The 26,289-nt window shown below is 45.1% G+C and overlaps 1 protein-coding gene across 1 annotated transcript; it reads left to right on the top strand.

The window, feature by feature from the left end:
• The first annotated feature begins 12,080 nt into the window (after nucleotides 1-12,080).
• SFRP5 (secreted frizzled related protein 5) lies at nucleotides 12,081-24,551 on the top strand. Its single transcript, XM_060241847.1, has 3 exons — nucleotides 12,081-12,900; nucleotides 20,160-20,237; nucleotides 22,136-24,551. The coding sequence occupies exons 1-3, from the start codon at nucleotides 12,378-12,380 to the stop codon at nucleotides 22,477-22,479; spliced, it is 945 nt and encodes a 314-aa protein (XP_060097830.1). The 5' UTR covers nucleotides 12,081-12,377; the 3' UTR covers nucleotides 22,480-24,551.
• The last annotated feature ends 1,738 nt before the right edge of the window (nucleotides 24,552-26,289 follow it).

Below are 26,289 nucleotides of genomic sequence, written 5' to 3'. Positions count from 1 at the left end.
TCCCCTATGTGAGTAACATCCTAAGGCAAGCAGCAAGATCCAGCTGGACTAGTGTTTCTTTCTTCCCAAAGGTCCCAGCCACTAATCCCCCCCTCCGCTGCTGCCATGCCAAGAGATGAGAGGGCACAGTAATGAAGGAGTCCTGACAGACAGGGGAAAGAGGCCAGCTGGCTGTGAGCCACCCCACACAGGCCTTTCATAATCCCCTAATCAAAAAGGTGGCCTCATGAGGGCTTTTAGATTTTCCCAGTTTCTGTGCTGCTGCCTGGGGATCTGGGGAAGTGGAAAGTCCAAGTGTGGTGGAGCTTAGGGGCAGGAAACCAGCCTTCATATGGCTAGGGCTGAAATTCAGGGCATCCTGAGATCAGAAAGGAAGTAAAATCTCAGGAAATAAAACCAGAGACAGAACAGGAGTCGAATCAAGTGATAATCCTGTGTGCTTTTTCAGAAGCACCAAAAGACATCCCATGAGAAAAGCTAGGTTTGAGTCCAGTCACACCATTTTTTGGTCTCTAAGGTGTGACTGGACTTGAATCTAGCTGTTCTACTGCAGCCCAACCCAGCTTCCCTCTGAAGCTACCCTAAGAGAAAAGGGATCCAGGTATGCCTTTCATCCCTCCTTCTCCTATTTCAAAACCTTTGCAAAACTCATGACTGGGCCCTGTATTCCCACGGTGGACTAAGAAACTGAAACCACAGCAAAAGCAGATTTGGGACTTTGGAAAGGAATCTCAGCCATGAACATCAAGATGTTCAGGGGTGAGGGGGCTGTGCCACCAGAAATGAAATTAGACCACAGCAGGGGACACTCTCTTCCTCTCAGAGTCAGGGCCACCCCATACTCCTAGTGTGACACTAGAGGGCTCTATACCACTTCCTAGGGAAAACAGAATGAGGTATAACAGTTTACCTTAGAGCTTCATAGTCTAGTATACAATTTTAAACCATCATCATTAAGCCTGTTGGGGGAGGGCGGGATATAAATCTGATAAATAAAAATAACATAAAATAAATCATACCTCCCTTCCTCCAATAATCACCAACTATCCTGTTTCCCCAGGGCACCCCCTTCATCACTGGAGGACTAGTTATAACCCTGGAGACAGCGAGTTGGTATTTAACTAGGCAAGAAAAACCACAGACATAATTCCTTGGGGATGCCTCATTTTTGTCATTCAGACCTTATAACTGGGGCTCATTTCATAGATTCCCTCATGAAAAGGAAGATGGGAAGTAGCTTCCTTTCTGCCAGAGAAAGACAGTCTTCTTTTGCATACCTGAATCCCCAAACGTGATCCTTTCAGGCAGTCATGAAGCTGGAGAAAATAGGGAAGTGTGTGTGTGTAGATGCAGGAGGAAAAGACAGAACAGGGAGAGCAAAGTGCGGTAGAGACTGTCCCTTCATCCCAAGCCACAGCTGCCGCACTAGGGGACAGCAGTGTGGCAGGAAGCTATTCCTCAGAGAAGCAGCCAAATTTGGCCATGATGTTCACAGCCAGTTACACTAATTGGTCTTTTGGCTGGCTGAGCCGCAGGCACATGTAATGCGCTTGCTTTCGTTCTCTGAGGAGACAGTAATTGCAGCGACCCTAGGCCTGGCTGAGTTTTGATGGACAGGAAACAGATCAGCTCTAACGAGGCTGGGGAGGAGTATCTCAGGCAGAGCACCCTATAAAGGAGAGAGAGGGAACTAGAATACTCATCTAATACAAGGGACAGTGCTCTTACCAATGGGTGCTTTCACCTACACTAAATAGCACACTTTCCATCCACTTTCCAACTGGACTTTACTGTGTGAAATGGCAAAATCCACTTGCAAACAGTCACTTAAGTGGATTGAATCTGCACTTTTTAGCATTTATGAAAGTGTCCATGGTAGCAGGAGGGAGGACAGCAAGTAGGGCAGAAATTCAACAAACGATTTACCTGTTGAATTTCTGCCTGTTATAGGGATAAGCACAGGAATCCTGATAGATCTAAAATGATAGCAGCCCTAGTAGCAATGAAAGGCTATACACAAGGGCCTAGTAAAACCTAATATATAGCCCCTTTCCAGGGAGTCCCTGATTTCCCCCCAAAACCAAACAGGTGCAGCATGTTATTGCAAGAAAGAACTTAAAGATACCCTGCAGTCCACATGCCTCACATCTCAACAGGAACAATCTGACCCAATCCTACCCTTCAAGGTATTTGTGTGAAAAAAAAACAAAAAAAACCCCAGATGCCAGTGATGGGATCTCCCACTTGTACTAATAACTAAAAACTTATTATTTTCACCTCCTGCAAAAACTCATCTCCCTTAGTCCCAGGCTCAGTGCCCTCAGAATTATCATCCGGCTCAAAGTAGCCTCTGATTTATTTGCAAACAGTTATCATGCTATTACTCTTCCCTCTGCTTTTTCTTTAACTATCTGGCCTGGTTCTTTTACCTTACCTCATAGGTCTTACATTCCAACCCAGTCATCTTCCTCACTTATTCTCCTCTGAACTTTCTCCAAATTGTCAGTGCCCTTATTAATGGGAAGAGCTGCAAACTAGCCACAGTTCCCTAGCTTCAAGTCTGAGGAGCACCAGGTGGGGTTGAATAATCAAATTTTGTTTTAATACAGTTCTGCTAAGTAGCCAAAAGAATCTTTTGCATCTTTGTAGCCATATTTCTGTATGCCTGAATGCAGAGGGTGATAAAACTGGAATCTATCTCCAGGAATGTAACCAAAGCATTAACCAGTCTCCATCCAGCTTCAGTTCTACATGGAAGAACCTTTCTGATCAGAATTTAGAGTTATCATCTCTGAGAGCAATTTACATAGCCAAACCGACCATCACATTTGTGCTAAGTAAGCCCATGCAGAATCTGCTACTTGGTTAAAAAAAAAAAAAAGGACTTGTGTGATTCCTCTTCAGTCTGACTCACCCCACATTTTATTTGCTTAGTTGTATGGTATATGTGGATGAGCTTGTAATCAAACTATCTGCCAAACTCTCTCCAAATTAATTCAACACATGTGCCACATTTGTGACTTTTCAGAATTACCTTGTACAGGAAGCCATTGGTGTTGGAATTAGCCATCAGTTTTAATAATATGTCTTCTACTACAACACTTCTTAAAATGGAATCTGCTGGAAATGTACTCTGATAGTGTTAGATTTGAAGCTAGATCCAAGCCTCATATCAGAACTGAATGCAGAAGTTTTTCATGTGGAGGTTTTGCCACAGTTTGGGTGCCCAACTACAGACTTCCTCGTGACATTGTTATACATTTGTTGTCTTTCTTGGTTTGATCACTACTCCACTGTGCTTTCTCAAAAGAAGTGAAGCTGGTTTGAAAAAAAACCACAGAAAAATGACAAGGAAACTATAGAAAGACAACAAATCAGCAATGATGTTGTGGGGGAGCTCAGAGAAAAGTCTCCATAGTTCAGCCAAAGAAACCATTTGTAGTCATACTTATACAACTGCATGATTTTTAAATTTTTACTTCATTTATACCCTGCCATTCTCCCCAATGCAGACCCAAAGAAACTTACATGGTCCTACTCTCCCTCATTTTATCACCAAAAAATCCTGTGAGGTAGGTTAGGCTAAAAGTATGTGACTGGCCAAAGGTCATCCAGTAAGCTTCCATGGCTGAGTGGCAACTTGAACATGGGTCTTCCAGATACTCATGTGACACTCTAACCTTAGTGGTTGATTTGCCTTTGTCAGTGTGTGAGAGTAGTTAGAGTCTAACTACTCCCATACACTGACAAAGGCAAATCAACCACTTAAGGTCAACAAGGACCATATTTACAATGGTTTGTAACAGTGTCTGAATGGTACCTCAGCAGAACCTGAGAGTTCCTTCAGAATGCAGATAAAAGTCACCAGGTTACTTAAAATTCAGAGATAATGGAAATTGCTTTCATTATAGAATGGATACTCTGTCACTGTCTAAGGCAAGAGCCATGGGAACTCAAAATTCTGAGCTTGGCAACGTAGGATGGAATCACATGTCTGTATTCTATATAATAGAGACTTAGCATATGCAGAAATCTCATTATATATATCCTGCAGTCACTAGGCTAACCTCCTGTTAGCATTCCTGTCCAACACACACACACACCCTGGTTTTAGGAGAAATAGCAGGAACATGACAACATTCAGTCAACAGCATGGTTGATCAGGTTTCCATGTGGTTAATGCCATTGTTTGGCAAATGGCCATGTAGTCCCACCTCAGAAAAAGCATAGTTGTGGTTCTCTCTCTCTCTGTATTTTTGTAGTTTTATGTGAGTGTATGTGTGTGCACCTGGAAGTCATGGTGACATCTGATGACTGACCCCTACTGAGGACCTGGAGAATATTCAAAGAGGTGACTAAATAAAACTGCCACCACTTTCCAACTGCTGGTATTCCAAGGAGATCTCTCATATTGCCAGAGTCAGCCCTGCTTATCTAAGCTTTCAATGCCATTGAAAAACAGAAGTGCTGGCTGTCCCCAAGCTAGCAGATTGTAATACAAATGCTTAGCAAGATGATCTAGCAATAGGTAGGACTCCCCCATAACACAAACAACTGCCAATAGGCAGTACTACCTCAATTCTTCTTTCCAAGCAGTACCCCAAGGCCCCTCTCCTCATTTCCAGGCAGGCGTCATCCTGTCTCACAATAACATCTCTCAGCAAAAAAGCAAACATAAAGACCCCACAGGGAAATCAATTTGCCCCTCCCAGCCAGTGTCTGAGTCTTGCTAGCTATCCCTTCCTGCAGCAAGAATTAACCCCTGCTCTTTCTCTAGCCAGTCGCAGAAGATGGGTGACTTTCTTCCTTATAGCACAGGATTAACTCTTTCCTTCTTAGACTAAGTGTGCATGAGGGTGATGGTGAACAGCATGCTGCCTGCATTAGAGGCATTGGTCCACGAGCATCAGCAAAACTTTCCCGCCATTTCCTTTGGGATGAAACATTTGAGACCAGACTATGCAGGCTGGATATAGAATGGCTGGAGGTGGGACCTGTAAGAAAGCTAGGGGAGGGTTGCAAGGCAAACCATGAAAAAAGCATGGACTGTTCTATACCTCCCGCATGAAAAGGGGAAGTCCCTTTGTTCCCAGGCTTGGCCTGCACTGATGCTGAATAGGGTCTGATCTGGGTTTCATTCCCCTTGGGGTCTCCAGAAGGAGTAAGATCTCTGGATGAGGAATGATAAATGAGGGCCAGGCTATTTTCTATTCAGCTGGATGAGAGCTTTGTTGTTGCTAATTCTACTCCTACCCTCCAGGCCTGGGCATAGCCAAACTATTCCTTGCCTCCTCTGCCAGGTTAGGCTTGCCAATTCCCAGGTCCCAGAGGCAATGGGTGCTGGGCACTTCATTATTCCCTATGTGAAGATCGATTCTCATAGGGCGTTTTCGCACTGACCTTAATCAGCAGCGACGCCCCTCTTCACCACGCAGGATCGGCGCGAATTTCGCACTAATTGCCGCGGAGCACCCGGAAGAGCCGGAAAGTCCCGTGGCTTTTGCGGCGCAAACGGAAACCGCCAAAAAAGCAGTTTCCATTTGCGCCGCAAAAGCCGCTGGACTTTCCGGCTCTTCCGGGTGCTCTGCGGCAATTAGTGCGAAATCCGCGCCGATCCTGCGCGGTGAAGAGGGGCGTCGCTGCTGATTAAGGTCAGTGCGAAAACGCCCATAGGGTATAGTGGGGAACTTATTTGGAGGTATCGAGGGTTCTGGGGGGGCTGTTTTTTTTAGGTAGAGGCACCAAATTTTCCATATAGCATCTAGTGCCTCTCCTCAAAATACCCCCAAGTTTCAAAATGATTGGACCAGGGGGTCCAATTCTATGAGCCCCAAAAGAAGGTTCCCCTGTCCTTAATTATTTCCTATGGAAGGAAGGCATTTTAAAAAGTGTGCTGTCCCTTTAAATGTGATGGCCAGAACTCCCTTGGAGTTCAATTATGCTTGTCACACCCTTGCTCCTGGCTCCACCCCCAAAGTCCCCAGATATTTCTTGAATTGGACTTGGCAACCCTATGCCAGGTATTTCAAGGCTCCCTCTCCCCATCTACTAGCAACAGCACTCATGCTCCAGACTCCTCTCCCTGGCAGCTCTCACACTAAATGAATGTGGGGTGCTCTTCCTCCAAACAGGTAATTCCCAGGACTGTCTACATCTGGTTCTCTCAGCCTCTGTCTCTCTACTCTATTGGCATACAACACCCCCCCCACACACACACACAAACTTACCTGCCTGCTGTGCATAGTGAGTATGAGTATCCCAGCCCCAGCAGCACCCATGTTTGCTCCTCTGAGCTTTTTACACACACGTGTGCATGATCAATATTATTTTAAAAATGGCTACTGGAGTCAGGTGTTTGGTGTTGTAGTTGTGTGAGACATAGGTCAGACCCCAGGGCAAAACAATTCATTGCATTACAGCCAGGAGCTGTGGAAATGTTTGTCTCCAAAGGATCTGAGAAGTAGCCCTCTTTGCCCTTGGCTCCCACAGTGAGCTGTAAGAATAGTTAAAGAGCTTATCCCTATGCTGCGGTCTGGAGAAATGAGTTGTATGTTAAGAGGGGGATCAAGGGCCTTTGAGGTGCACGCCTATGAAATGTGTTAACATGAGCTTGTGCATGAACCAAGCACAAAGCCAAGTCATATTCCCTGGCAGGACGGCCTGTTCCTGGATCTCTCCATTTCTCCCCACCCTTGGCCCAGGTTTACCAAGGCTTTTCTCTCCTCACCAAGGAAGCATCTGGAAATGGTTACCTCTTGGCAGAGACCAAGAAGGACGAAGGCAAGGGGATGAGAAGCCTGTAGGAAGTGCTGTCGCACAGAGTTTTCAAGGCACACAAAAAGAAATGCACAGCACCTCATACTCTTGCCTAGGAATTCCCAGACCCATAGTCATTCATGAAGAGGCAGGATAGAATAATAGGGGTAGAATGACAGGGATCACCTACTTAGTTTGGTGGGTCTGCAGGCTACCTGGGCCAGGCAGATTTCCAAGACAAAAAGGGAGGGGAGGGGGGGAAGCCCTGCAAAACCAAAACCCTTCTTCCTTAGAAGAATCGGCAGCCTTCCAAAAATCATCTGAAAATGCTGATTCACACACACATCTTTCCACCTTCACACCCTTACAAGTTCCCACATGCACAGTCCCACTTTGTGACACTTCCCCAAGGTCTGTCATTCTCCCCTTCCTCCCCCAACAAGAATACAGCTCATTACCAGATCCATCCCAGTGCATTCATCACAAGCCAGTGATTTTCTGTCAGTACCAGAGGCTGCTGGGCTTATCTAGTTCCTACCTGTGATAACTGGGGGCTTAAAGCCACCTCCCCTCACCTCAGTGGGCTTGATAACGCCATGGCTTTATCTTATCTGAACTCCAGTGGCAGCCACAGATTAATGAGACTGGTGGGGGGTGTCCCTCTGGTAATGCTGGCAATGACAAGGCTGGTCTACTCAGAGTACATGTCTACACAAAAGTTAAGCATGGACTGAAAGATGTGCATGGAGGAATGGTACATGACAGCATGCAGGTGATGGAACATGCAGATACCCAACAACAGTGACATTTGCTAAATGGCTTCAAGAATAAATCTACTTCATTGGTTCTTCAAAAAGAACTCCACAAATGTTGCTCAAAGATAAAGGAAAGTCACATAAGCCTTAGAGTGTTATCTGGTGTGCTATTTGCACACCCAGGAAGGGCTGGGTCCAGAAATGCCTATTTCCTTTGTTCATAATTCCTGATCCAGTGGGAAGAACCTGCATGTTATGTCAAAACTGCTTTCTTTTAAAGTGAGAAACCTGCCTGGTCTCTGATAACAGAAAGAACACTCTTTCTTGTTCTTCTATGAGATTAGTGGTTGTCCTGAGGAGCTCATAATCACTTAGAAAATAAAAATGCAATAATCCTTAGAAAATAAAAGGTGATAGTCCTGGAGATTAAAATAATGTGTTTGATGCCATCAAATTGTCTATTTTTAACATTTATAAAACGTGAAAGGCGCACCTCAAATCTGTACATATAAGAGAGTCTGTTTTAAGTCCATATATTTCAGTGATGAGACACTGAGATAGTACAACAGTTCTTCTGTGAATGGACTTGCCGAATTCTGTTTTATTGTTAACTGGGCTTTGTTCTCCATGGTAATTCTATGTTGCTGCTTAGCTCCTTTCACAAAAGCTATGGAGATTGAATGTTATTGTTATATCACTGATTGAGGAAGCGTAAATAACCTAAAAAGAACAACATAACATGTTCATTAGGCCCAACTAAAAAGGCAGAATGAGATGAGAAACTTTCAGATTCATTAAAGTCTTCATCTTGTTGGACTTTAAGCCAAAGCAAAAGGGAAGCGGGTGAAGAAGTGCTAGCAGGCTTTTTTACCCTATTTGATGGCCCTCCAGAGCAACTGGTGGGTGACTGTAAGGAGGCAAGATACATGACTAAATGGACCACTGCAACAGGGCTCTTCTCATGTTTTTAAGAAAGCCAGTTCGGTGTAGTGGTTAAGTGTGCGGACTCTTGTCTGGGAGAACTGGGTTTGATTCCCCACTTCTCCACTTGCAGCTGCTGGAATGATCTTGGGTCAGCCATAGCTCTTGTAGGAGTTGTCCTTGAAAGGGCAGCTTCTGTGAGAGCTCTCTCAGCCCCACCCACTTCACAGGGTGTTTGTTGTGAGGGAAGAAGATAAAGGAGATTGTGAGCCACTCTGAGATTCAGGGTGGAGGGCAGGGTATAAATCTGCAGTTTTCTTCTTTTTCTAAATGTGCTGGGGGTGATGAAGAAGCCTCCAAAACAGTGGCTTGACCTCGGGGGGGGGGGGTGCAGGGCGGGGGGGGGGGTGTCTAAAACAACAAAGTTCAGCCTGAACCTGGAAGGGTATGACCGCACTATTACACACACAGGGAAATCTCTGTTTTAAAATGGCCTTCTATCCACTTATTAAAACTAATGGGCTGACGGAATCTCACTCTGAGATGCCCTGATCCAGCACAGGGCTCTCCTATCCCAACATTGGAAGATCAAATTTCTTTTGGAAGTCTGTCCCTTTGTTTGGGGCCAGGAGTCCAAACATGTTTTTTAAAAACACAAACACAAACTCTGGGAGATATGTATGAGAGGCACAACCTCAGCAAATGAGTACATGGAGGAACCTACACCTGTTGCATTTGTCAGAAAGGTTCAGAAGTAGTGCTAGGAGAAGCCTTAACTTAAGCTTTCCATGACCTTTGATTACCAGTGCTAGGCAGAGAAAGGATCTCAGAGGCCATCCCACCAAAATGAAGCTTTGCCTGGATTTTTCATCTCCCCTGAGTCAGTTTCAGGATCGAGCAGTACCTTGCAAACCGTAATGTGAACAGGGATGCAGTTCTCTTCCCATAGCTGGTGCACCACTGCCTTTCACTGTTATCCAGCATCCCCTCCTCACAGAGCAAAGGTCAGAGCAAGAAGCAATGACTAATTAATCCTCAAGAGTTGCTGTTACCACCACCCACCACTCCATTTCCCAGCAGCCAGTCATCACAAGGGCTGGGTCACTGATAGCTGGAGAAAAATCACTTTCTAATGGGTCTGAAGAGGGGTGCCCTGTTCAGCCAAGCCTGTTTCCAGGGAAACAAAGGTATGTAGGTTTTTCCGCAGCCTCCAAGAACACCGGATCTGAAGTGGTCAGTGATAGCCTCTTCTCCTTCATGAGTGTATTGGTGTCTTCCCAGTGCAGGAACATTTTGGTTTCTCTTAATTCTCCGTACCAGTGATTGGGTGAGGCTATATTTAAACAGCAGATTTAAAGAACAATTATATTAGAAGGAGGTCACAGAACTAAAATCCATTAACAAATTTGGTTGCAGCTGTATTCATCTGTAGCAGCAACAATAGGAATGGGTTGTGGCTGGTGAATTGCTTACTGTAGAATGAGATTTTGAAGGCAGAGATCTGCTTATATCTGTGCATTAAGTGACTAGCCAGAGTCCAATGCAACCCCCAAAATTTCAGCACACATACTTAAGCATGCTGAAGTTCCTTGGGTTAAATTGTGGTCACCATTTTTCAGGGCTTGAAAATAGGATAGAGATATTCTTGCCATATAAAATGTAAGCACTGTCCCTTTTGACTGTGTACCATATGAATTAATGCTTTGTGTTCCTGTAATTGACATACGTTTTATGATGGCCACTTTATTTGTCCAGCCCCTGTGCATTTAAACAGCAGATTGATAGGCAGGTGCCAGTGCTTATCTCTGTTCAATAAATTTCAGCTGCTGATTAACTGGAAGATAAAATAGAAACTTCACTTGGTCCAGAACACTAGTCATTGCAGTCATTGTCTTGGGTTGCCCCAGTGACCCATCACCAGTTCTAGCCCACCAGTTACATTCATGTCTGCATGTAATATCCCCCACACACTGCTTTAAACACATTTACCAGATGTAAGGATATGGAAGAAATTTTAAAAGGATGTGTTAGTGCCAGAAATGTCCTAGGGCAGGTGTGCTGCAGTCATGGTGACCTCAAAATCCTTCGCTGTACTTGTAAAGGGGACTTCTCTGTGGATGTGGAAGTCACTCAAGATCAGAAGTCTAATGGACCTCATTACTGTCCCTGAGACTACCTCTGTCAGCTTAGCCAGGAAGTATGTTAGGCAGTGAGGCGGTCAGCACAACAGCAGAATCCTTGATCTCTCCTGCATACCCTACAACAAGTATAAACTCTTAGTGTAAAGCAAACCTTGGATGGAGCACATTGTTCTCAACATGCACTACTCACACTTGGCAGTTTCCAGTGATCCAATACTCAGTTTCATACCACTAGTTTGAAATCATCGATATGAGGGCTATTTTTGTGTCTCAAGAGGCCTGCACTCTGTTTCCATTCGCACTCTTCTTGTAATGTTGTGACTCCTACACCCACTGATTATTAAATTTCAATCATTTATCAGATACTTAATTGATATCCATCGTGACCCTTACAATTGCCTGTCCCCACTTTTCAGGTTCTGGTTGCCAGCTAAAATCGCCTCCTCTTGCCCCAGGGGTATGTCTAACTGTTCAGTAGCCCCAGATGAAAGTGGTTGCTTGTTTTGTCTATAAAGCAAACCTGAAATCTTAATCAGTTTTACCTTGATCTTTCCAGATTGAACACCCAAATCCTTATGATGCCATTCCCACTGTGACCTGCAGACTGGATCCAGTCTTTTCTAGATGCTTAGATCTAGGCTGGGGCAGATTGTCTCAAGCATAATCTGAGATCTCTTTGCTCCCAGCCAACATTACCAAGCCTCATCTTGCTCCACATAGCCCAATGGATCCTTGAAAACATCCAGATATTAATCTGCTGCTCTCATCCTTCTGCAATGAGCATTTTTTATATCTACTTCAAGGTCCCCTCATCAGAAAACCAGAATGTAATTGTGCTTTGAGCTGAAACATTCACCCAAGGAGCTCAGATTGTAACAATTTTGCCTCTGCAAGCTCAGAGCTCTTTTTCTGACATTTGTCCAACTCAAGCAATATTTGCAAAAAGAACTGTTGCCTCCCCCCACCATTCATTTGTAATCTGTGTCATAAATCAAGAATCCATACACAATTGTTTCAATATTTAACTAGTTAGACATTCACTGCACATCACAGAGCCCACTGAATGCAGCTGACAGGTTTTGCAAATGTGTTTCACCCCCAGCCATGGACATTTTGACACCTGAAGCCTGCCTCCCCACCCCCCCACCCCCAATTAAAATCAAGCACATATGCTGCACTGGAATGGAGGTCTTAGTAATGGCACATCAGAGAGAGGCCATTTCCTTGCCTTCCCTACTGAAATCTGCTGTCCACATCTGTGGTCCAAAGTTGTCCAGGTCCATGGCATGTCTGCTGGTACCTGCTGCATGCACACACTTGTATTTGCATGCAAGGAAAAGCTAGTAAGTGCAAGAAGGTATTGGTGAAAATAAGCAGAAAGCAGAAGATAAAAACAAGAGGGGAGGAGGAATGAAAAGGCTGGAGGAACGGCCCAGAGTGGGAGGTGGGGACAACCTCATGGCTGGCTCCCAAGTCAACCTTGGGGGTGGGGAGTGTGCCTGGTAAAGATTGGCTGCTGTCTCTCCCCAAGGGGCTGCTTTGTAAGTCTAGAAGGGGTGGTGCTAAACAGCCCAGAGCAGAGACTTTGACTTAATCTAGCTGCAGCTCACTTCATCCCACCGATAGGGCCAGTTACTAACACATAGGCTTGGAGAGAACAGATTTGCTTTCACAGGAACAGACTGCTTCTGAGCGGCAGGTGTTGGCTACTTGACTTGGGCAGGATCTGGCTTCCATCAACATCCAGTGGCAACCTAGTCTCACGTGCCTTCTGGTGAAGAATTAAGGGGAGTGTCTGTGAGCCATGATGTCACTCTGTCAGTGGAATGCCCTGGGCACAGGGCTGCTAGTTCTGATGCTGGGCTGGGCACTAGCCACAAGTCAGGAGTATGACTACTACAGCTGGCAGTCAGACAACTTCCAGCATGGACGCTTCTACACCAAGCAGCCACAGTGTGTGGACATCCCTGCTGACTTGCAGCTCTGTCACAATGTGGGCTACAAGCGCATGCGCCTACCTAACCTGCTAGATCATGAGTCTATGCCTGAGGTCAAGCAGCAAGCCAGCAGCTGGGTGCCCTTGCTGGCCAAGCGGTGCCATTCAGACACGCAAGTGTTTTTGTGTTCTCTCTTTGCACCTGTCTGCCTGGACCGGCCCATCTATCCATGCCGCTCTCTTTGTGAGGTTGTGCGTGACTCATGTGCACCTGTCATGGAATCCTATGGCTTCCCATGGCCTGACATGCTCAGCTGCAACAAATTCCCCTTTGACAACGACCTGTGTATCACCGTGCAGTTTGGAAACAGCCAGGCTACTCAACCACCAGGTAATAGCTTTTTTGGGAGGGGAGGGAAGCCTGAGTTAAAATTGTGCCCTAGGCAATGCCTTTTCCATGGCCTTTCCCACACTTATTCTTCCTACTACACCTTGGTTCCTACAGCCAGAATATTGCACATCTTTCAAACTAGGCTGATGTCTTTTCATCTCTTGGCTTATCCAGGTAAATACTTTGTGGCTTTACTGGCATTGCAAAATGCAAAAATGCTTTCCAGGCTATCCAGGACATGGCTATCCAGGCTATCCAGGACATGGTTCAGAATCTTTAACAACAAAAAGGATGGTGTGAGAACAGGCTGCACAAGATTGGCCTGGAGGTTTATTCCATGTTTATTGCTTATCTGAGTCCATTCCTGCTATGGTAGCAACTGGGGTACCTTCCCAGTTCTGCTGAGATAGTACTAGGCAATTTGTATTGAGCTTTACAGCAAGGCATTATATTCAAGATCTCAAGATGTTCCATTGTTCAAGCCTCATCATCGTTTCCCACATTTCATTGTAATGAAGTTGTATATTACAATTATTTGTCCAGCATGATAATTTGATTTATTCTTTCTGGAAATTTGTATGCTGCTGCATTATTTTAGGAACAAGCTGTTTGAAAAATTCCCTTTGCCTGTTTCCAAAAAGAACCCTAGGCTTTACATAACAGTGGTAACCTGTATCAAGTGAGTTCCTCTGAGAATTTCTCGAGTATTTGTTCTCCTGCAGGCATTGCTTTCTCCCCCCAAGTCCCAGTGCAAGTTCTGTGAATCAGGCATCCAACTTTCGGGACAGGTTGTAGCCTCCAAAAAGAAATCCCAGCTAAGAAATCAGTTTTGGGTGTTGGAGACAGGCTACTCTGTTAAAAGAATTGGCTAATGTTAGTCAAATAAGTGCAGGCAACCTGTATTAAATAGACTCTTAGTTTATATCACAGTTCTTTAAGTTTAAAGTCATTAGCAAATTTTTGGCACAGCAACCAGTAGGAGGCAGTGTTCAACCTATCAGAGTAGTAAAGGACATTCAAAGAGTGGCCAGGTTTGAAATAAAAGCCAGAACTCCTGAACTTCAGTGCTTCTCCTATAGTGATAATGAATTAGTACACTCAGTGGATTGTTATTACTCTGTTAGTCTCCGTCATTACTCCTCATTATAGTCTCTGGGAGTCTTGTTATAGGTATAGTGGGAGAAATCCCTCTAATTTTTGAAAACTGGACACCGTTTTCCATGCAAACTTCTCATGAACCCCTTAACAATTGTCTGCTGAGATAGTAGATTAATTCATTTCCCAAACAGTAGGAAATTTTGCACAGCCTTTGCAGGACCAATTTTCTTAGAACAATGAGCACCTGAGATTTGTATGTGTAAATCTGTTCATTTACAGCATAGATACTACAGCAAATGTAGGCCTTGGAAGTGAAAGTCTACTGTTTTAACCCACCCACCCACTATCAGTTCATAAGTTGTCCTCATATATAACCCTGAGTAAGCTTTCCAGGAAGGCCCTAGCACCTCAGTCTTTCAAGTATAGAACAGGGCTAGGGAAGGAGGGGGCATCTGTCAAAGGAATATGAGGTACCAAAGCAGCAGCAGAAGAATTTGAGGCAGGCGGGCTGAAGCTTAACCCTGCGAAGACAGAGGTCCTTTGCTTGGGTCGCCGCGGTCCGGAAAGGGGAATCCCCCTACCAGCCTTTGACGGTGCGCCGCTGATAGCGGCGGACAGGGTCAGGAGCTTGGGGGTGCTGTTGGAGCCTTCCTTAAAGATGGAGGCTCAGATAGCAGCCGCTGCCAAGTCCGCGTTTTTTCATCTTAGGCGGGCAAGGCAGTTGGCCCCCTTTTTGGAGCGCGACGACCTAGCAACAGTGATCCATGCCACGGTCACCTCGAGGTTAGACTACTGTAATGCCCTCTACATGGGGCTGCCCTTGTCCTGAACTCGGAAATTGCAGCTGGTGCAGAATGCCGCGGCCCGGCTGTTATTGGGTCTCCCAAAGTGGGAACACATTCAGCCGGGTCTTCGGACCCTGCACTGGCTTCCAGTAATATACCGAGTCCGGTACAAGGTGCTGGTTATCACCTTTAAAGCCCTATATGGCTTGGGACCTGTCTACCTGAAGGACCGTCTTTCCCCGCACGTTCCCCAGAGAGTACTGAGGTCGGGAACACAAAATCTCCTTACTATCCCTGGGCCGAAGGAAGCCCGTTTGAAATCCACCAGAGAAAGGGCTTTCTCTGTTATGGCCCCTACATGGTGGAATCAGCTGCCGGAAGAGGTGAGGGCCCTGCGGGACCTTGTTCAGTTCCGCAGGGCCTGTAAGACGACCCTCTTCCGGCTAGCCTATACCTAGCTTGAGAATTTTAATGTAACTTGCCGGACTTCTTTTATATACAGTTGAAATATTTATATTTATATTTATTAATATTTATTGATAATCATGGTTTTATCTGTTTTTATCTGTTTAAATGCTGATCCCTTTATATGTTTAAATATTGTAATTTTGTTGGATCTATCACTGGAAGCCGCCCTGAGCCACTTGTGGGAAGGGCGGGATATAAATCCCAAATAAATAAATAAATAAATAAATAAATTCCCCATCAAATGAAAACTTGGCGGGTCCTTTCAGAGGACCCTCACTAATACACTCTGCATGGTGACTGCAATCCCTTTGATATATCATCCTTGGGAACACCTGGCATTTATCCTAATCGCATTTTCTTGACCTTATATTTAAAAGCGGGTGAAAAACACGCTGGTCTATTCTTCACTAATGCCAAAGTTGGATCAGTGACCCAACCCATGTCCCCTGCATTAACCAGCTGCACACACACAATCCCACGTAAGGATTTCTGCATGCTCACCTGTGGAGTAGAGGGCCAGGGGGAGGGGTGTTATAACGTAAGAAGCCAACAAGGGAGTTTAAAAGGTTAAACAATTAATATCCTCCTGCAACAGTCATCATCCACTTCATACCCAAGAACCGTCTTTGATCCAAACCTGAAACAACAGACTAATTTATAACTTCTTAGAGGACATGTGCATGGTCGGTGCATGGGAGTATGCCATGTAGGCAAATGTCTAGGGCGCCACTTGGCCTAGAGTGTACCATCAGAGCTCCTTGGAGCCTGCCTTCCCCAAAGGAAAGCAGGCTCCATGGAGCACAGACACTGCCTGACTGGTTTTGCATTCCCTAGGTCTGTTACAGACCCGGGAAACACAAAAGCAGATGACGCCTTCGTAGTGTGCTCCTCAGAGTCCAGCAGGGAGAAATTAACCAATTGTAAAAGCAGAAGAAAAGCCAATTACAGTTTCCAAAAATTGGCTCCTGTTGAAGTTGTATGCTGCCACTCATCTTTCCTACTGTACTTTAACAGAGCCATGCAGGGCTGGATTAACAATTCAGCCAAGTAGGCACTGGCCTATGGGCCCCCACACCTTTAGGGGCCCTGGGACCCCCCCCCCCCCCGGTTTCCCCCCTGCTTGCAGCCCTCCCAGTCTGCACACGCAGTCAGCAACTGAGCCGCTCTTTGCTCACCTGGTGTGGCAGATGCTGGCATCATCACCACATTTGCCTCTCCCCTACAGGAGAGCTTTTGGGAAAGTGTCTGCAGGCTGCAGCAGGGGCCACATGTGGCAGGGCAGCCGCTCCAACTCTGAGATAATTTGTGAGGGGGGAGGGCCAGATATGACTGCCTAGGGGCCTCCACAGGGTTTAATCCAGCCCTGGAGCCATGGGGTGGGAGCCATAGTTCAGTGGTAGAGCATCTTTCTCGCATGCACAAGGTCTTGCCACTGGCACCTCCAACTAAAAGGATAAAGTAGAAATGGTCATGTGAAGGTCTTGTACCTGGCACCTCCAGCTAAAAGGATCGAGTAGTATTCTCACAATTTTTATTGCTTAATCTCCCAATTTGTTTAAAAAAATAAAATTTAAAATAAACAACCGTAAATTAAAAATGTAAATAGTTTCAAGTTTCTTCATTTCTCCTGCAATTCTTTGTTTTTTAAATTTTGGGGGCGGGCACTAGTGGGCAGCTCACCTAGGACACCGACAACCCTAGCACCGGCCCTGGACATGTGAATCCTTTTCCTTCTCCCACTCTCTCTCTAGAATAACAAAAGGTGAAAAATGGGTAGAATACTTCTGCCTTGCTATATTAGAGGATAATGAAGCAGAGTCCACTTGACTTGCAGGTATGAGAGAAGCTAGATCTGCTGAAATGTTATTTTCTTAACCAGGGGTGACCAAACTGTGGCTCAGGAGCCACATGTGGCTCTTTCACACATATTGTGTGGCCCTTGAAGCCCCCACTACCCTGTTGAGTGGCAGCATTTAAAGGTGCTTTCTTTCCACCTCTCCTGCCCTCTATTTGCTTTCCTTCCTCCTTCCTCCCATCTTGCAGCTCTCAAACATCTGCCGTTCATGTCTTGTGGCTCTTATGCTGACCCCTGCTATAGAGTTTTTGGACAAGTGCTACAGCATCACCTCTAGCACAATGCTGCTATTTACAGGCCATGCTGGAAGTTGCATTATTGCCCAGGGATGACAATCATACTCCCTACCTTGGTAAGTTTATGCCTCCACCCATATGCCACTAGAAATGCCATGACAGCAGGGCTTTTTTTGTAGAAAAAGCCCAGCAGGAACTCATTTGCATATTAGGCCACATCCCTTGATGTTGCCATTTTTCCCTTAATTGGAGACAGATAAGAGAGAAAGAAAGAGCAAATAGAGGGGAAGGGAGGAATTTGATGTTTCCAATTTTCTATAAAAAGCCCAGCAAGAAAGCATTAGCATATTAGGCCACACCCCCTGACACCAAGCCAGCCGGAACTGCATTCCTGTGCGTTCCTGCTAAAAAAAAGCCCTGCATGACAGCAAGCATTGACTATATCCCTTTTCATGCCACTGAGAACAACTAGATATTTATCTGAAGTTAATTTTCAAAACTGTTCATTTCCAAACATGGGTATCTGACTGTGCTGCCAGGTCCCCCACTATGAAGGAAGACCTCCTGCCAGCAAACCTCCCCCCTCAACTGATATTGCCACTTCCTAGATCAACAGGGAAGAGAATACTTTAAAAAAGCATGACAGTTTCTGGGACAAATTCAGAAGTGCTGCTGCTCTGTGATTCAGCAGAAACTCTTATGGTTTTACCCTACAGCAGCATGGTGATGTTTCCAGGCTCACTCCAGAAATTACATCACACCATTACTCTGACACCCCCCATGTTCCCACCTCACCCAATCTCCTGTCAGGTGCTAGTCACCAGCTGGCAACCCTAGACCTGTTTGAACTTGCCAAAATAAGCAATTATTTGCTTATTTAGGTGGGTAGCCATGGTGGTCCAAAGCAACAGAATCAACTTTGAGTCTAGTGGCATCTTGAAGACCTACAAAGTTTAATTCTGGGTATAATTCAGGGGTGGCCAAACTAAGCCAGGGTGTGTCCCAATATTCACACATATTCTGTGTCTCTCAAAGCCCCTGCCACTCCCTTGGCCAGCTTGGAGAAGGCAATCTGTTTCTTTAAATCCTTCACCAAGCCAGCTAGCATTTAAAATTGCTTTCTTTCCCCCTCTCCCTCCCCATTTGCTTTCTCTCTACCTTCCTTTCTCCTCTCCCTCCCCCTCTAAAGTTAAACGTGTTCTCCAAATCCCGCCCCATCACTGCGCCAGCTGGTTTAGCTCAGAGAAGGCATTTGTCTCTTTAAGTCCCTTCTCCAAGCTAAGCCCACTAGAATGGGGGGAGGGGCTCTTGGAGAACACATTTAAAGTTAAAGGTACTTTCTTTCCACCTCTCCTCCCCTCCTATTTGCATTCTTTCTCTTTTCCCCTTCCTTCCTCCCTCATCTATTCGCTTTCTTTCCACCTTTCTTTTACTCTCTCTTCCTTCATTTCTGTCTCTCCATTTCTTCCTCCTCCCTCACATTTGCTTCTGGCTCTTTCTCTTTCCCCCTCCCATCCCCATCTATTTGCTTTTTCTTTTCACCTTTCCCTCTCTCTTCCTCCCTTCCCCTCTATTTGCTCTTTCTTTCTTTCTCTCTTATTTGTTTCCAATTAAGGGAGCTTGCCAAAACATATAACTTTCAAGGAAAAATTCAGGAAACATAGTTCCAGTTATATAGTAGGTCTGTTTATTACCATCAAAATCAGTTAAAAATTGAAATAAGATGTTGTGCCAGCAGCTGAAGACTGTTTTTATTTTTGCCTGATGCTCTCTCTTTCTCTGTATGTGTAATAATATATAATGGCACAGTGAACTGGATAAGGATATGGTTGGCATATCAAAAGCTGGCAGGCCAGAACAAGTCTGGCTGCATTCATGTCTTGCGGCTCTCAAATATCACATTTATTCTGTGTGGCTCTTACTTTAAGCAAGTTTGGTCATCCCTGTTCTAAATAATTATAAATTAAGGAACTCTATCTTATTTTGTACCTGCCTCTCATCTTGGATTTCCTTCTTTTTCTCCTGCTGACTTTTTCTCTCCATCTCCCCCAAAGAAAAACGTGGTGATGATACCTCTGTTGCAATTGTCTTTGTCAGGATATGTACCTAGTTGAGCCTCCATCTGAAGCTCTAAAGCTTCCTGGGGACCACCTAATTAACCTGGATTGGTCTATCTAATCCCAGTTTACATAGCTAGAGCTGCAGTGGAAGGCTGCTCTTCCCCATTTATCCAAAACAGCTCCAGCCTTACCCTTGCAATAGTTAGCCTAAACTTGAGGTTATTCTTTCCACCCAAGATGTATTAAATTGTTTGTCCAGGTCCTTCACTGGCAGGTTTGCTTTCAAACCAGAGAGGAGCACATCTTAATATTCAGCTTAACTCTACATTTACCATAAATCACTTTTGCCCAAGCAAAATTAAATAGAATCATATTTAACTGGTGCAAGGAAAAAGATCGTGTAATATGAAAGAAACACTGATGTGGATGAAGCTTCAATTCCATGAGCAATAAATATGTTTTCTGAGAAGCTAACACAAAGCCTTTCCCATAAAGATTATTGGCACCCTTTTCTGAATGAGCCAATTTCCCAGTCTTTCTACTTCTTCAGAATCCTTCATGAGTCATGACTCATCAGTGGCCCTTGATGATGATGCAGACAAACTGGGAATAGACATTATCACAAGGAGCTGATTGCAATTGAATATAAAAGGGCCAGGAAACTAGATGAGATTCCTTAGAGGGCCACAGGTAGGGATGACTAAAAAGTGTCCCGGGTATCTGGTGGGCACTAACTTGCTATTCTTCCAACTGACAGTGTCCAAGATCTGCACCCAATGTGAGATGGAGCACAAAGCAGATGGCATAATGGAGCAGATGTGTTCCAGTGATTTTGGTGAGTCTTTCCTCTGAAACAACAAAGTGTTTTTCTAGTTGGGTCATCTGAAACTGGCACTTCACTAAACCACTCTTGAGAATGTGCTGCAATTTCATTTCCTACAGCCCTCAGTACAACTTACTGGGTTTCCAAGAAGACTAACTCCCTTTTGGCAGCAGTCATCACATTCACAGTCGTGCAAGGACTGATCCGTTTTATAATTAGATTAATCATCCCAGACAGAGTGGAAGGCAATGAAGGCAGGGGATTTGAACTCTCTTGCTCAAACGCATTACTTTTTAGGTACCAGCGTGCTGCTGCCCCACCCCCCCACCTAGAATAGCAAAAAGATGGACAAATCACTCTCTCTTCCTGCCTTCTCTCCATTACAAACAGCACTTGACGAGGATGACAAGGTACCCTGCAATATCCTATATTCTGGTCTCCCAGTATCAGATATACTTTTCCTCCCTTGAGATTCATTCTGAGGGCCAACCCCTACTCACGATCTGCCCCAAGCCCTCTTTGGGAACCACGTTGTCCTTGCTGGAGGCAGCTCAAGGGTGGAGGAGGTCTGGAGCCACACAGAACCTGGTACTAGAGGCAATGGACTCACTGCCACCAATGATGGGGGGTTGGGGGGCAGAAGCCATGCTGAGCTCATCAGCATCAGTGTCAGTGGAGGGGTGTTGAGGGAGCATGAGTGTGGTGGGCCTAGCAGCAGAGGCAGGGATAGTGGAGTCTTGGTGATGTGAGGGGGCAGGAGCACTGGGCTTCCCAGCATCAGTGTTGGTTGGGGTGTGTGGAGGGCAGGAGCCTGATGATGGAGGCCAGGAGTCACAGAGGGCTCACCAATGGGTACTATGACCATGGAGGGTGAGGCTGGAACCACGATACTCATGGGAAGAGATACATAATTTTCGACATGACCAAATCTGTGGCTACTTAAATCTGGAGACTGGAACCATGAACAGACACGACAAATCTCTACAAATCTAAAAAATGTACCAGGTACACAGAAGAATATGATTTTTAAGGGTTAAAAACCACTCAAAATATCAGCAGCACTTGTAGCTTAAGAAACAAATGTCCTCTGTTGCCATTGCTAAATAACCACACAGTATGGCCAGCCTTCAAACGTGGTTTTGGCAACAAAGGCAGGGGATATGGCGTTTCCTCAAGGCTGTTTTGGCCTTGCCCTCCACCTTGTTTGTGTCACTCAGCCAGGACTGGCCACTTACTACTTACTGTTCAACAGCAGCCACCCCACAAGAGCTAGTGTGGGGAGAGTGGTTAGTGTTTCAGACAAGGATTTGGGAGGCCCAAGTTTAAGTCCCTACTTGCCACAGAAGCTCATAGGATAACCTTGGCCCAGTCACACACTCTCAGCCTAACTTACCTCATAGGGCTGTTGTGCAGATAAAATGGCAGAGAGAATAATGACATAAGCCACCCTCAGTCCCCATTATGGAGAAAGTACGGATATTGGGTTTGCCAGGAGGAAGAAAGGGGGAACTAGTGCAGTGAGGGGGATATGGATGAAAGTGAGGTTTCACCCTTTGCAGTGGGTGGCACTGCAGGGTGGCTGGAATTCAGCAGTTTCCCCAGGAAGAAGCTGCCAGGGAGGGAAGGCTGAAGACAGCAGGCAGATGAGTTAGCTTGGTTGGTGGGTGGGAAGAAGAAAAGGAAGCCAGAAAAGGGGAGAGGCTATGGGGGCTTATAGGGAAAGAGGAAATAGTGGTGAATGCGAATATGAGATACCCCCTCAAGTCCTTGCGGATCCCCTGCTTCTACAGACCAAATCCCTTCTCCTTTCTTATACAGTCAGTCAGGGGTTGGGATGGCATACAAACCAATCTATTCCTTGCATTTACAAAGACATATCATTTAATCCATTACCATTTTTTCCTGCACAGTGGTGAAGATGCGTATCAAGGAGATCAAGAAAGAGAATGGGGAGAGACGTTTGGTGGCTGCTCAAAAGAAGAAAAAGCTACTTAAAGTGGGGCCACTGAAGCGCAAGGACACCAAGAAGCTGGTGCTACATATGAAGAATGCAGGCGCTTGCCCCTGCCCCCAGCTTGATGACCTCAGCGGCAGCTTCCTGGTGATGGGTCGGAAGGTGGGTGGGAGACTGCTGGTCTTGGCCATTTATCGCTGGGAGAAGAAGAACAAAGAGATGAAGTTTGCTGTCAAATTCATGTTCTCCTACCCCTGTTCCATGCATTATCCCTTCTTCTATGGGGCAGAGCCCCACTGAATTGTCACTCATTCTGAGAGTCTTGGTCCTTCTCACTCACAACACTACATACCCTTTCCTTCTTCTATGAGCATCCACATCAGGCCCATCCACTCGAAGTGCCCATCCCTAAGGATTCTTCCTTCGGTAGTGCAAACTTCACATAGCTCCAGATCTTCATGAGAGCTCTGTCCATCTTGCTGCTCCTTAACACTAGAGAACTTGCAGAACTACCTTCATCTTGAACACCTGGGAACTAAGAGCAGGTGTAACAACTCTTCAGTCCCAGTTCCTCTAATAGCAGTTGAATTGCCCAGGATTTTAGCAAGAACATAATAGCTGCAAATGTTTATAGCTACCTATTGTTAATTCCTATGACTGAGCAGATCAAGATGGGTAGCCATGTTAGTCTGTCTGTAGCAGCAGAAAAGAGCAAGAGTTCAGGAGTACCTTAAAGATTAACATGTGGCAGGGTATGAGTTTTTGTCAGTCACTGCTCACTTTTTCAGATACCTGAAGAAGTGAGCAGTGACTCATGAAAGCCCATATGACTGAGCAATCTAAGATCAGGGAATATAATGAGCAGGATTATCTATGCTCTGACCTTTCTAGTTATTAATTTGTATAGTTCTTTTAAGTTTTGCATAAAATTTTGCTTGCTCTAAAAAGATTTTAGACTGTCAGGACCAGCTGTGCTGCTGGAACAATAATGTCCAACTAGAATGTCATTGAACTGACAATCCCTGATTTTGGCGTCTTTGACCCCAAGTCAAGCAAAATTTCAAGAAGCTTGACAGTTTTACCATACTTACATAGTGGAATTGAGATAGATGTAATATGTTTTAACTAAAGATGCCCTTTAGCTATCACACGATAATTTATTATCCTATTCACACACACACACACAGGGTCTTCATCATTGCTTTGAATTATAGGAACATAACTCAGGCAGTTTTTTTTTCACCCTTAAAAACACTCTAAGCAATTTCAAGTGAGTAGCAAGGCTATAGCATGAAAGCTACCTGCTCCCAGAGTGCTCATGTAAATGCTAAGGCATGGTGTCTTATAAACCAATGGAATTTAAGTCATCTATAAATGTTAATTCTTCATGGCCCTAGATGAGAAATATTCTCATATAAACTTCCCTAGATGAGGAACATCGCTGAAAGTGGGGCTCCATCAATTTCTGTCTCTGTCTTTTGTACTCGCCTGTTTCTAGTTTGTAGAAATGCTGCTACTCTACAAAGTGCTACTACAAACTGTTACTGGAGCGCAAGTCTATCCTGTATGCATTCCAGTGAGGATGCCAAACCAGCAACTGGGTGGTTGTGTTCTCCAGCCAGGACGCCAGACCACCACCTGAGCCCAGCTGATGGCAAACACAGAGTAGATGTTGTCTCCCTGGGGCCCCTCTGGCCTGCATATTCCCAACCTTCTGAGTTCTGGAATCGGCTGGCAAGCTTATCTGGGGATGAATATTTATAGCAGCAGCATGCCAGTTTAGGACAGGAGGTGGGAGTTGTCCAACACATCTGAGACTGAGCCCAGCCTCCTTTCCAGCCAAAATCTGTTGGGGGAACGACGGTCAGTGCAGACAGGATTGGGCGCAGACTCGAAGGGAGGCAGATGCTTGTTTCTTCACTCCTAAAACGCTAAATTGTTTTCAGCCTTCCAACTTTTATTTTGCCTTGATAGAAGGAACAGTGCAGACAGTGCCTTAAAGAAACCTCTCAGTCAGGCTGGGAATCCCAGCCCCTCAGACTTTCTTGATGAACTGCTTTGCAGTATGACACACAGTACAGATGGGGTTTGTGGTCAGTGGTTACAACTGCCCCTCATGACTCACTGTCCTCTGTCAACTAGCAAGGCTCCATATTCTTGCAAGCTCCCTTTGCTCACTGTAGGGCACTTTTATTACAAGAGAAAGGATGGTAATTCATGCATGTTAACAAAAAACAGGAGTCGTGCTAGCAAAAGGAACCCTAAAAGTGACTATCCTGGAGAGTAATCCCTAAAGGCTATCAAAAGCTTATCAAGTCCTGCTGTTCCTGAAGATTTCAAATAAAAAAATGACTACAAGATTAAAAAGAAAATTCCGTCTAGTAGCTGCAGAGGAATCTTTAATTTTTGGGCATGGCCTTTTACTGCTGTCCTCAAAGGTTCACTTGTGCTGAAGAGAATCACATCTGCCTCCAAGCACTGAATTTAAGGTATCACCCATGCAGTCTATTGCTTGCTCCCAAGAATCAGGCCAACTAAAAGCACTGCAACTATATGCATGAGAACAACCAAATATGTACAAGAATCAAGAGTGTTTGGGACACACACAAAATCTTTTCCATTCTTCCATTCTTGTTAATATACATTAACAAGGGGTGGGGGGGCTGCAAGGACTCATGTGGAATGGGACATCCATGTCCACCAGCCTCTTTCTCCCCTCACACACCCATCATTGCCTGCTTGCTGGCTTTCCCCATCACCACTTCCCCCCTCAAACCTCTTGCCAAAGCCACCCAGGGTTTAGAGAACCCCCAGCAACATGTAAATCTACACAATAAGGGCCATATTTTGGGGGTCACTGCAGAATTAGATATGGTGCAGCAACACTAACTCAGAGAGCATGCCAGCAGTTCCTAGCAGCATCAACAACATATGCACAGAGAAATGAGAGGAATAGATAATGTCCCCCCCCCCAAAAAAAGAAAAAGGGTGACGCCTATGCTAAAAACTAGTAGAATTTCACCCTCTCCCTCTCTCTCTATACACACACACTCACCCTAACACCTTTAATAGCAAAGTGCTCGAGAAGGGAATAACTCATGTTTCTCAGTTTGTGCAGGTGGATTTCAAGCTACTTCCCTCTGGCCATGCTATGGGAGAGGTGAAAACAGCTGTTTATTTTTGTCAAGAGCAAAAAATTGAGAGGAATTTTCATGTCTTTAGGGTGGGTGACAGAGAACACAAATATTCCTTAGCCTGACATAAGAATAAAACACCAAGGAACAGCAGTGTTCCTTCAACAATTCCCTAAGGTTTAAGTCTTCATGGTGCTTATATGAAGAGTGTTGTTGGATCATCTCTCCCTCCCTCCATTTGAGGCTTGGAAGATTCTGAATTTAAGATCTGGCAGTTTTGAGTGGAAGCCAGTAGCCCCTCTGTAGGCCATAGTGAACAACCTTATGTTAAGACAACCAACTTCTAGCTCACTGTTTTCACCCAAGTTTCCTGGGAGCACCACACTCATGTATTCAGTTCCAGAAGTGTACCAATATGATGCGTTCCTTACATGGCTCCAAACACCCCCCACCTCCAGCAGCATCTACTATAGCTTATTTTAAAAATCAAATGCACATTTGAATTTTGAAATAAATTATAGCATATATTGTTGGAAAAAACAGGCCAAATGACTTATAGAAAACAGCATGCAAAACATATGTCTCAGTTACATTGTGCTGTCCCAGCATATATTCCATAACTTGTCTTGGTGCAACCCGACATATTTTCTTGAGCCATATATAATAGGTCAAACCTATTCCTTGTAAAACTATTTTGAAAAAGTCTAGGCACCTTTTCCCCTTTCGAAAGCTACAAGCATCAGATGTATGCCATCTAGAGGACAGAGCCACACTCAACAACACAGCAGGTTGCCCCAAGGGTTTCCATTTGTTCTTCCCTTAAATATCACTTACCGCGTTTGTCTCTTATCTTGAGATTAGCCTGTGTTCTCAAGCCAAGCCTAAGAACTTTTTTCAGTAAACTAACCCCCCTTGCTCTTGAAGTTAATACAACACAGAGCTCTCTTGTCAATGCTGACTTCCCTCCCCCTAAACA

The sequence above is a fragment of the Heteronotia binoei genome, chromosome 6, assembly GCF_032191835.1.
Source record: "Heteronotia binoei isolate CCM8104 ecotype False Entrance Well chromosome 6, APGP_CSIRO_Hbin_v1, whole genome shotgun sequence".
NCBI classification, from domain to species: domain Eukaryota; kingdom Metazoa; phylum Chordata; class Lepidosauria; order Squamata; family Gekkonidae; genus Heteronotia; species Heteronotia binoei.
This window is presented reverse-complemented; position numbering and strand designations above follow the sequence as displayed.

What these genes read in the sequence shown, in the direction of transcription:
- SFRP5 (XM_060241847.1), top strand. Translation starts at nt 12,378, where the DNA reads ATGATGTCACTCTGTCAGTGGAATGCCCTGGGCACAGGGCTGCTAGTT. An exon ending in CCAGGCTACTCAACCACCAG is followed by an intron (nt 12,901 to 20,159) that starts GTAATAGCTTTT and finishes TCCAACTGACAG; the next exon opens with TGTCCAAGATCTGCACCCAA. An exon ending in GATGTGTTCCAGTGATTTTG is followed by an intron (nt 20,238 to 22,135) that starts GTGAGTCTTTCC and finishes TTTCCTGCACAG; the next exon opens with TGGTGAAGATGCGTATCAAG.